The sequence below is a fragment of the Mastomys coucha genome, unplaced genomic scaffold (genome assembly GCF_008632895.1).
Source record: "Mastomys coucha isolate ucsf_1 unplaced genomic scaffold, UCSF_Mcou_1 pScaffold9, whole genome shotgun sequence".
Taxonomy (NCBI): domain Eukaryota; kingdom Metazoa; phylum Chordata; class Mammalia; order Rodentia; family Muridae; genus Mastomys; species Mastomys coucha.
In genome coordinates this window covers 44071515-44082903 of record NW_022196915.1, presented here as the reverse complement: position 1 = coordinate 44082903, position 11389 = coordinate 44071515, and the positions used below count along the sequence as shown (strand labels likewise).

At 46.2% G+C, this 11389-nt stretch overlaps 2 protein-coding genes across 5 annotated transcripts in view; both read right to left on the bottom strand.

The window, feature by feature from the left end:
• Il17d (interleukin 17D) overlaps positions 1-1158 on the bottom strand; it is a 17871-nt gene extending 16713 nt beyond the window's left edge. The window contains exons 1-2 of the mRNA XM_031362224.1: positions 774-1158; positions 96-379 (exon numbers count right to left, since the gene is read on the bottom strand). Coding sequence (XP_031218084.1) covers positions 96-379; positions 774-788 — 299 coding nt within the window. The 5' untranslated portion in view covers positions 789-1158. The remainder of the gene's footprint in view (positions 1-95; positions 380-773) is intronic.
• Positions 1159-6967: 5809 nt separating this feature from the next.
• Ift88 (intraflagellar transport 88) overlaps positions 6968-11389 on the bottom strand; it is a 100985-nt gene continuing 96563 nt past the window's right edge. For 3 of the 4 annotated variants that reach the window (XM_031361175.1, XM_031361173.1, XM_031361174.1), the window contains exons 25-26: positions 7837-7947; positions 6968-7609 (exon numbers count right to left, since the gene is read on the bottom strand). In XM_031361175.1, the coding sequence (XP_031217035.1) occupies positions 7488-7609; positions 7837-7947 (233 nt within the window). In that variant the 3' untranslated portion in view covers positions 6968-7487. The remainder of the gene's footprint in view (positions 7610-7836; positions 7948-11389) is intronic. The other variant, XM_031361176.1, reaches the window with a different exon arrangement.

Below are 11389 nucleotides of genomic sequence, written 5' to 3'. Positions count from 1 at the left end.
CCACCTGTTCCGCGAACCCCGCCCCTCCCCGCGGACTCCACCCTGCCCCGCCCACCTGTTCCGCAGGCCCCGCCCTGCCCCTCGGGCCCGCTCACCTGTACGCCCAGGGCGACACGCTGCGCAGGTTGGTGGGCGGCCGGAAGCGGCGGTCGGCGGGCCTGCCCCCGGCCGGGCAGCTGGCGTTGCGCGGCCCGAGCTGCAGCGTGTGGTGGAAGGCGCTGAGCACGCCGGCCGCCAGCCGCCCGTACAGCTGCTCCAGGAGCTCCTCCGGCCGGTCCGCGCAGTCCCGCGGCCGCGCCGGGCGCCTCCCGGTCCTCAGCGCGCCTGCCGCGCGGCCCGGCGCCAGCGCCAGCAGGAAGCCGACCGCGAGCATCCAGACCTGCGGGACAGGCCGCCCTCAGCGTCGCGGGACCCGCCCGGCGCTCCGCACGCCACACCGTGAGGCCCTCCCCGAGCATGGGCGCCGCGCGGGCCGGCCCCCGAGCACCGTCCCCGCCCGCCCGCCGCCCGCGCGGTCCCCGGGGCCCGGCCCGCCGCGGACCCGCGCACCCCCGGCCCCCGCCGCCGCCGCCGCCTAGAGCCGGAGCCCGCGCGGGGGGCGGGTGCGGGGCGCGCGTGCACGTGTGCGTGTGCCTACCGGGCTGCTGCGCGGCGGGCTGCGAGTGCCTTTGAGACGGACGCCGCCCCAGGCCGTCTCGCCGTCCTCCCCCCTCCCTCAGCCCCAGCCCGGCCTCGGCTATGCCCTCCTCGCCGGTACCCCCGAGGGCGCTCACCAGTGTCCCCAACATCTCGTCTCCGTGACGCTTTCCAGACTTGTTAGGAGGGGGGCCGAAGGCTCTTCTGCGAAGTAAATAAAGGCGCCGCACACGCGGGGCGTGTGGCCTGCGGGCTGGGTGTCGCCCCTACAGAAGTGGACTGGCGGTCCGCCTGGCTGGAGGAGGAGGAGGAGGAGGTGACTGGCCTCGACGCCTCGGCACGGACCAGTGGGGCCTCGGGGATACAGTCGGGAGGCCGACTTTGGCTCAGAGGAAACGGATTTCTCCAGGCATTAAAGCAGTCCAGGAGCTGGACAGGCCACTTGGAAATGAATGAACTCCAGCCTAGAAGGACTCTCCTCCTTGGGACTACTTCCTCTTCTGGGATTTCATAGTTCGAAGAATTATACAAGAGATTAAAAAAGTTATGTTCTGTGAGGCGAGAGGAGGCTGTTTTCCCTTAAGTACTCATAAAATTACTCCGTACCTCTTATTCAGCTAAAGGCAGAGTAACAAATACCCTCCCCCAAATGACACATGCTGTAAATAGGCATCTCTTGGTCTAGTTTTACAGTGTTGGAGAACTCAGTCATGGTAATTAATTGTGAGCAGACATGTAAAAGGAGCCTAAAGTTCTGTGAATAAATTAAGGGGAATCAGCTCAAATGAAGGACTATATTGAATCTGAAGAGAGCTTGCTCACTTGTTCATTATTTAAATAAGTCTTGCTTGCCAGGCATCCAGCTAATGAATATGGTTACTTTTAAGCATTTACGCTTTGAGAATAAAAACAAATGGTTGAGACTAGCTGAACGCTTTTTGAAAGTGTGCGAAATGTTTTTGACTCCCTAAAATGGCTTGCAGCTTTGGGTTTTAACCAAGTTGTAAACCAGTGGTTAAACTGCATTATAGTTCTGCTATGCAGAAAAACACTTGCCTTCAGTGTTTTAAAACTGAAATACTTTGTAGCTTACAGTTAAAACTCCCTTCAAACCTTACAGCTTAAAACATTTTACAATTCCTAGTAAACTCATTTGGGTTTATGAAACACTTTTTGACTAGTACATAAATTGTTAACATTGTCTCCTTTCTAGTAAAGCAGGAATAAAGACATTGGCACTCAAGTACTACTTATTTTCCATTTGAAAAGCACAGTGTAGGAGTATTTCAGAGGAGCCTGTCGTTACCAGAGTTCCATGGAACTACTCACTGTGCCAATCAACAGAGTACCTTCAAGTGTCTGACCACTTGGCAGCTCACCTCTCCCAGATTACCTTTAACAGTTTTCAGTTTGTGGAAAACTTATACTGACTAGAACGTAAGATTCATTTGTGATTAAACAGAGGAGCAAAGCTTATAAATAGGTATAGATAAAAAAAAAGTTTCCAGATCTGAGCATTTTATGAAGATATAAGACATGTTAATAATTATTCCAACCTTGAGGCTGGACAGATGTCTCAGTGGGTAAGTGAGCTTGTCATGTACTAGGGGAAAGCCAGGTCCTATCCTTGGGTCCCAAATAAAGGTGGAAGGAGAGAACCCACTCCACAAAGCTGTCTTCTGACCTAGACATTACATACTTCTTGACCTGCATGTGCATTGTAGCATCACATACATAGTTTTAAAGATATTTTAAAGATTAATCCAGTTACGAGAACTGGCTGTATTGTAGAGCCCCTGTGTTTGGTTATCAAAATGGTGGCTCACAACCACCTGAAACTAGTACTAGGTGGCTTCACTCGGCTGTCCCAAGTCTTGTAAAGCTGCAAGAGCAATCTTTGAGGTGCCCTCGAGGCTAGAAGAGAGCATCATGTCTCTTGGAATTGTCACAGGTGGGTTGTTAAATGGCAACTTCCAGTATGTGACTGGCTAGTTTCATGCTGATCTTGGATTTCTGAGTAAGGTGCATGTGCAAACATTTCCTCAGAGGCTCCCTCATACAGCTCTCCTCACAGCTGCCATGCACCCAGTTTCCCCCGTTCATGGGGATTTTTAACACTTGGACCTTTCATTGCTCTTTGCTCCTTAATCCTGCACCATCAACCTGTACATAGTAACATCCTGGTTCGGGGTGCCCACTTGCATTTTTGTCTCCCACCAACCCCAGTCTGATCTTTGACATCAAACAGTGTGGCCATATCCAAGGTCTCATCAGAAACAGCTGACTGAATCCTAGTATCTGACTCCAGCAACCATGTATGTCCTGTCCTGCAGTTCAGTCCTTGCACCTTTCAGTCCTTGTATCTTCTCTAGTCCAGTTTCATTCCTCATCCTTATTATCACATTTGGTGCTCCTTTATTCTGCACTACTTGTCTGCTCTAAGCTCTTTTTTTAAAAATCACACATGGTTTGGGGAGATGGCTCAGCCACTAAGTGCTTACTATACAAGCATGAGGATGAGAGTTCAGTCTCCCAGATTCCATGCAAAAATGCTGGGGGATTGACATCTGGCACAGATTAGCATATTTTTTTTCTGGTTTGGAGAAGTGTCCCTCAAGGTCCATGTATGCAAGGTAGGTCCCTGGGGCTCTGTCCTTGAAGGGATCAACCATGAGATGAATGGGGTTTTTCCACCATGATGTACTTCCAGTACTGTCATAGTGTTCTATGTTCATAGGTTCTGTCATAGTGTTCTGTGTTCAATGTTCTGTCATAGTGTTCTGTGTTCATAGGTTCTGTCATAGTGTTCTGTGTTCATAGGTTCTGTCATGGTGTTCTATGTTCAATGTTCTGTCATAGTGTTCTGTGTTCAATGTTCTGTCATAGTGTTCTGTGTTCATAGGTTCTGTCATAGTGTTCTGTGTTCAAGTTCATAGGTTCTGTCATAGTGTTCTGTGTTCAATGTTCTGTCATAGTGTTCTGTGTTCATAGGTTCTGTCATAGTGTTCTATGTTCATATGTTTTGTCATGGTGTTCTATGTTCAATGTTCTGTCATAGTGTTCTGTGTTCATAGGTTCTGTCATAGTGTTCTGTGTTTATAGATTCTGTCATAGTGTTTTATTGCTGTGAAGAGACACAATGACAACAGCATTTAACTGGGGCTGGCTTACTGTTCAGAAGTTTAGTCCATTATCATCATGGCGGTCAGCATGGTGGCACACAGGCAGACATGGTGCTGGAAAAGGAGCTGAGAGTTCTACATCCAGATCCACACAGAAGGCAGAAAGGGAAACACTCTGGACTTGGAATGGGCCTTTTGAAACCTCCAAGCCAACCTCCAGTGACACTTCATCCAGCAAAGACACACTTCCTAATCCTTTCAAACAGTACCATTCTCTGGTGATTCAGATGTATGAGCCTATGGGACCATTCCCATTCAATCCACCACAAGTACCAGCACAGGCTCAAAGGATAGGACTGTCTTAGGGTTTCTCTGCTGTGAACAGACACCATGACCAAGGCAACCCTCCCCTTTTAAAAAATTTTTTTCTTTATTTATTATATGTAAGTACACTGTTGTTGTCTTTAGATATACTAGAAGAGGGCATCAGATCTCATTAAGGATAGTTGTGAGCCACCATGTGTTGCTGGGATTTGAACTCAGGACCTTTGGAAGAGCAGTCAGTGCTCTTAACTACTGAGCCATCTCTCCAGCCCTCAAGGCAACTATTATAAGGACAACATTTAATTGGGGTTGGCTTACAGGTTCAGAGGTTCAGTCCATTATCAAGGTGGGAGCATGGAAGCATCCAGGCAGGCATGGTGCAGGAGGAGCTGAGAGTTCTACATCTTCATCTGAAGACTGCTAGTAGAAGACTGGGTTCCAGGCCGCTAGGATGAGGGCCTTAAAGCCCACACTCACAATGACACACCTACTCCAATAGGGCCACACCCTGGACAGAGCATTTATATACAAACCATCACAAGGACCAAGTAGCCAGAGACCAGGTAACCCGTGAGGCCCTAAGCTCAGAAAAACCTTACCCACTCGCATTTTGTCGCAGTAGTGAAAACTAACTATATTAGTTGTTGTTCTCATCACTGATGAAATACCTGAAGACAGCAGCTTTAGGGGAGACATTTATTTTGGCTCAGATTGAGAGAACACAGTCAATGGCAAGAAAAGCATGGTAGCAGGAAGTTCTGGGATGCAGGAGTGTAGCAGGCAGAAGCCCACTCCCAGCTCAGTAGGCAGGAGACAGAACCAGCCTATGACTCCTACAAGGTACCACCCCAAAACATCACCAGTTGGGGACTGGATGTTCAAACACACAAGCCAGTGGGGACATGTCACATTCAGACAATAACACTAACAGAGTTCAATACAAATACCATATTACATTTTCCACCTTTTTTCCCTTCTCCTAGGTCATGATCACTAACTTAAATCTGTTCTCATCAAATCTCTCATTTTCTTTCATAGACACATAGGTGAGCCACCGCCACCATCACAATTATCACTACCACCACCACCATCACCACCACCATCACTATCACCACCACCACCACCACCATCACCACCTCCACCACCTCCACCATCACCACCACCACTACCAACACCTCCACCACCTCCACCACCACCACCTCCACCACAACCTCCACTATGTGAACACTGGCTCACTTGCACTCAAGCTTGTACACCCTCAGTCTTCCATGATGTATCTTTGGAACCTTATGACCCCTGGGGTTAAAGCTCTGGGCTTGTCTCTGCTCTGACAGCAAAGTGTTGTGGCTTGTCTTTGTTCTCTGGTTATTAAAGTCCTACTTCCTGTTGCTCAGTGTATTCCTGCTGGGGACCTCTCCCCAACACCTCACTGAAATGACTTTGATAAGGTCACAAGATGATATAATAATAATACACAACATATAATTATTGGCAAAGTTAAAATCTTTGTGAGATTTTTCTTTGTAAAAGCTTGACTGCTATATACCTTTGGTTGGATTGAACCTTTCCCTGCCTTTTTCTGTTTCAATGTATCTATATTGTGTATATATATATATGTGTGTGTGTCTGTGTGTGTGTATTTTAAAATTTTTTGAGAATTTCATATATCTATATCACCTTCTCCTCAAACTCATGTCTGCCTCTCAAATTCATGATCTTTTTATTATGTGTATATACATATATATGTATATACATACATGCACACCCACACATATGTATATAAGCCACTAAGTCCATTTAACTTTTTTTATATGAGTATGTCCAACCAGGGCTGACAACTGGGATTGGACACTTATTCAGGGGTTCATCCCTGGAAGAGACTGATTCTCTGACAGGTAGTGACCACCTATAGCTCTTCTTCTAGAGGTGGGACCCTGTGGAATTGTCTCTGTTCACATCGTCATGTCAACTGGTGATACTGTTATGCTGATCTTTTTCAGGTGGCCATATTGTTGAGAGCTCATGTGTGCAGCTTCTCCATCATATATAGAAGACACTGTCTCACAGGAGATGTCCTGGTCCTCTGGCTCTAACAATCTTTCTGCCTCCTCTTCCATGATTTTTCCTGAATGTTAGGTGTAGGGGTTGTATTGGGGATATATTAGTTAGGGTTGGGTACCCCACAACACCCTCATTTTTTTTTGTTTTGTTTTTGTTTTTGTTTTTTCGAGACAGGGTTTCTCTGTGTAGCTCTGGCTGTCCTGGAACTCACTTTGTAGACCAGGCTGGCCTCGAACTCAGAAATCCACCTGCCTCTGCCTCCCAAGTGCTGGGATTAAAGGCGTGCGCCACCACCATCCGGCATAACACCCTCATATTTTAAAACATTTTTGGGTAAGGTGACATTTGCTTACAGTCTTAGCTACTCAGGAGGCTGAGGCAAGAGGATCTTTTGAGCCCACAAGTTCAAGACCAACTATCCTGGACAAGAGTTGGTCTCAAAACAAATAAGATGGAACAGCCAATTCTTTGGACTATCTAGAGCCTCTCAGACATGTCTAAAGAAACAGAAGCCGTCCTGCCCCAGCCTCATACCCAAAGCAAGGAATGGACCAGCCCATTTTGAAACACCACTGCACTCACCAGTGGGAACCATGAAAAAGAGCAAAGTTATGGGTTTGTGTTTGCTCTATTTCCTTGCGCTGCCTTCACAATAGAACCATCTTAATAACAAGACAAAATCCCAAAGACTCCAAAGAGAACCGTCTAAACTCTAGGCAATGCTGCTGAATAAAGATCATATTTATCTTAGTCATTACTAAGCCATGAACTGTAGTAAGCTCACTGGCTTACTGTGGGTCAATAAGGATGTCATTAGCCTAAGGTATAGCTTCATAGTCTTTATTCCATTTTTAAAAAATTACAGCACAGATCCATCCTCAGAGAACAGAATACACTTTTAAAGTTTCAACAGTGTACAAAATTAAAGTTTGGACATTTGATCCAGGTTTAGCATGGGCATTACCTTAGAAGGCAGTCTTTCCTTTGGTAAATGACTTATTTGGCCAGAGAGAACACAATGGGAAAAGTGCTTGCCTGCAAGCTGGAGGACCTGAGTTCAAGCCCTAGAGCCCGTTCAAAGAAAGCTGGATGTGGTGGCGAGTGCTCACAAGTCTCAGCAGCAAGGAAGCAGAGGCAAGCAGGTCCCTGGGGTTGCCAGCCAGCTAGTCCTGCCTATAGGGAAAGTTCCAGGCCAGAGGAACCCTGTCACCAATGTAAAAGGGTGATGGATGGTACCTGAGAGAACATCTGAGGCTGTTTTCTGGCCTCCACAAACACACACACACACACACACACACACACACACACACACACACACACACACACACCATATTAGAGTTTATATTATTCTGGGAGCAAGTCATCTCCTAACTCTTCATCAGCAAAATCATCCTCGTCAATTCTTTTCTTGGCTGCAGTCTTTGGTCTTTCTATCTGCGGGCCCAGTGGATCCACATAGGAGGCATCTAGGTTTCAAAAGAGATCATACCGTTAGAGCAGTAGAGAAAACAAAGAGACTTGAGAGGAATCTAGACAGTGCAAACCCAATGGCTCAGAGTGAACAGAAATGCTCTTCCAAGGCTGTCACATTCTCAGCAGTTCCCCGGGACACACTTGCCACCTCCCGGTCGGCCTTCCTTAGACCAGCTGTGCTGGAGGAGCTGTCGGGAGCTGGGCGGGGGCCAGCACTTGCCTATTTCTTTGTTACCGCTACTTTCATAAGGTTCATCTGTCCCAGGCAAAGCTCTGAGCTTGGCACTCAGTCGTTCACTTTTACTACTGGCACTATTGTTCTGGCCACTGTCTGAAAACAAAAATAAAAATGCATTTGTTGAATATTCCAAGGAATCATAACACCACATTTCTTATATATGCACTCTTTTTTTCTTGTGACAGTGATTCTTAAAAACATTTTTTAAGATTTATTTAATTTATGCATATGAATGTTTTGCTGTACAAAACTTTTGTATGTATGTGCACTGTATGAACACCTGATGCTTGTGAAGTATCCACTCCCATGGAACTGGAGTTACAGATGTTGGTGAACCACCACGTGGGTGCTGGGAATTGAACTTGGGTCTTCTACAAGAGCAACAAGTGTTTTTCACCCCTGAACCATCTCTCCAGCCTCCATGACAGAGTGATCTTTCCAATATTTAGGTCTATTCACTAAACTAAATCAGGTTAAGGCCTACCTATATACACTTCCACCATATGCTTTCTTCAAATAAAAATCCCCAAGAGAGACAGGCAAAGAATATGCTTCCTGAAGAGGCAGGAGAACAACTTGGGCTATGCACACATCCATCTCTCAACAATGCACCTAGCAACCTGCCAGCAACCCCTTAGGACCCTAACCTGCATAGAGCTGTGTATATACTGGCTTTAAACAAGAATGGTAAGTTACTCCCCTGAGCAACCCTGTGATATCCTTGGCTTCTATTGAACATATCCTACAATACCATATGGGACACCATATAGGCAATGGGCCAATCCACTTTAGACTGATTTTGGGTACATGTGCAATTAATCAAACTATGTCCTCAAAGTGAACTTTTAAAGATCCTTATGCTTGTGCATAATTGAGGCATACATATGATTAAAATCATAAAATGCATTATGGGAAGGGACATGCACAGTAAGCAAGGGCTTATGTAACTGAAACCTGCCATTCAAAAGAGAGACCCACCTAAACTGTGCCCATACTAACCAAGCTCCCTGTCCTGTTGAACTGCAGGCTAGGAAGCCCTAGAAGTGCAGCTGGAGCCCAGACCTCAGCTGGGTGGCCTACTGGGAGTCTGACAGTGCTTAGCTCGGTTGTTCTGTGTCTTTGCTTGATAAAGATTCCTTGCTACTCTGCAATCTACGTGGGCTTTTATTTCTTAGAGGCCAAGAACCTGGAAACACTGAGCTAGACCCTGCCCACTGATACTTATCAGTGCTAAGAATGAAAATTATTTACAGTGGTTGATAAACTCAAGGCAGGGAAAAAACTGTAAAGAGAACATACAAGATAATGTCATTCATTTTTGTTAATTTTCTAGACGATTAGAAGAAGAGCGAGGTTTTAGAATCAGATCCAAAAGCAGCGATCTGCCCAGACTGAGTGTGCGTCACGTTAGCTTAAGTAACCACATGCATGGACTCCTTGCCTTGCACTGTGCTGCCTGCACTGTTGTGAGTGCTATACCCCAACACTCTCAGCACAAGAGGAAAGGACACAGACACAGCACCTACTCTGTGCACCTGACAGCCTGAGGGTGTCTTTTATCTTGAATATTTCCATGAAGTCACACCCATAAATATTTTAAACATCCAATAACATTCTTTCCATTTTTCTCATTTTATGGATCTCTGAACACTTCCTAGTTTACATTACGACTGCACTCTGGCAGCACCTCTGTAAGTTGTTATGTCCAAATCTTAGGGCTCCCAAAGGCAAATCCTCTGTAAAAAGATAGTTAGGAAGCCTGGTAGAAGATCCTGTCCTGGGCAGGTAGCAGGGGCATGAAGTGACTGCCATAGGGGACTCAGAATACTCAATATGTGTGTAACAGTGTCTGTGTGTAGATATGCATGGAGGTGCCTTCATCAGGTGCCTTGGACCTCGCTCTTTAGAAACACAGTCTTTTATTGGCCTAGTAGTCACTGATTAAAACAGGCTGTCTCAGTGGCAAAGCTGCAGGGACCCTTCTGTGTCCACCTCCCAGCACTGAGAGCACACGCAGTAGTACTACACACAGCTCTTTATGTGGGTTCTGGGCATCAAATCTGGGTCCTCTTGTGTCTGCATGGTAGGTACTTTACAGATTGAGCTATTCCCTCTCCAGCCCTGATTATCTTTTAAAAAAATAACTTCTATTAAGGACATGGACACTTGTTTTTATTATTTTATGTGTATAGGTGTTTTGTCTGAATATATATCTGTGTACCACCTACATGCCTGGTGCCTACAGAGAGACCAGAAGAGGGAATTGGGTCTCCTGGAACTAGAATTACAAATGGTTAAGCACCGCTGTATCAGTGCTAGGAATTAAATCTAGGTCCTCTGCAAGAGCTGCCATGCTCTTAACTGCTGAGCCATCTCTCTGGTCCCAAGAACATAGACATTTAAAAGGTGTTGGTGAGCATCATCGGCATTCTCCTGGGGTGGAGCACTTGAGATCCCAGCAGGGCATTTAGTTTATGAAGACTTCCTATCTTGAGGGCACAGTGGTGCACACCTATAATCCCAGCACTGGTGAGGCAGAGGCTGGAGGGCTGCTGAAAATCTCAACCTCGCTCCAGGATAGGCAGGGCATGTACACAGGGAGACCCCATCTCAAGAAAACAAACAAAACCAAGCCCACTCAAATTCAGAAACAAAATAAAACTCTTGCTCATCTATCTTACTGCAGCTTGCCACCCCTGGGATATATATATATATTTTAAGACAATGCTAATTTAAAAGTTAGCTGGCCTGTCTTTTGTGTCCAGGGAGCCTGTGCATTTTACTTCCGTGTACACAAACATAGTGCCTATCTTCTCTCCCTGTGGGTGCTGCTTCTGACTGGACTGAAATGGCTCTCACCAGGGATACCCTGGCCCTTCTACAGTCAGGGACCAGCTGAACAGCAGACACCTGATGATTCTTTAGCTTGCCTTTCTCTTAAGCTAAGAAGCCCTTCAACCAGCTTCTTATTTCTGAAAAAAAAAAAAAGTACTTCTTAAAACAAAACTCTTCTATGAAAATAAAAGTGCCCATTCCTCAGAATGTGTCAGGAATATAGTGGCTATAATGTGTTCAATTTTGTTCTTCCAGGACTCCCTTTTGTAAGCTGTAACTCTGATTTCCTAATTTGTTAGACATTTAAAAAACTACTTTTGGCCTTTCTTCCATCTCTGAGATGACACTGATATAAACTAACAGCTGACACGGGAGACCAGGAAAGCTGACCTGGCAGCTGCCGTCACCTGCACCACTCACAAGGCGTGAGGGCGCCTATGTAGGGACTCAGAGAAGAGGTGAGCAGAAGAACAGGTTAGTAGAGTTCTAATATCATACTTTGAGTTTTAAATACCTGACATAGAAATCAGATCTTGGCAGGAAAGGCAGAAGGACAGTGACATTTACTGAGTACCTGCTGTGGTGTTGGAACTTGATATTTATTTGTTGGTAGAGAGGTTTACTGGGGCATGGTGGTACACACCTGAAACCCCAGTGCTTTGGAGGCTGAGACAGGAGGAATCTCCCTCCTCTCTCTCTC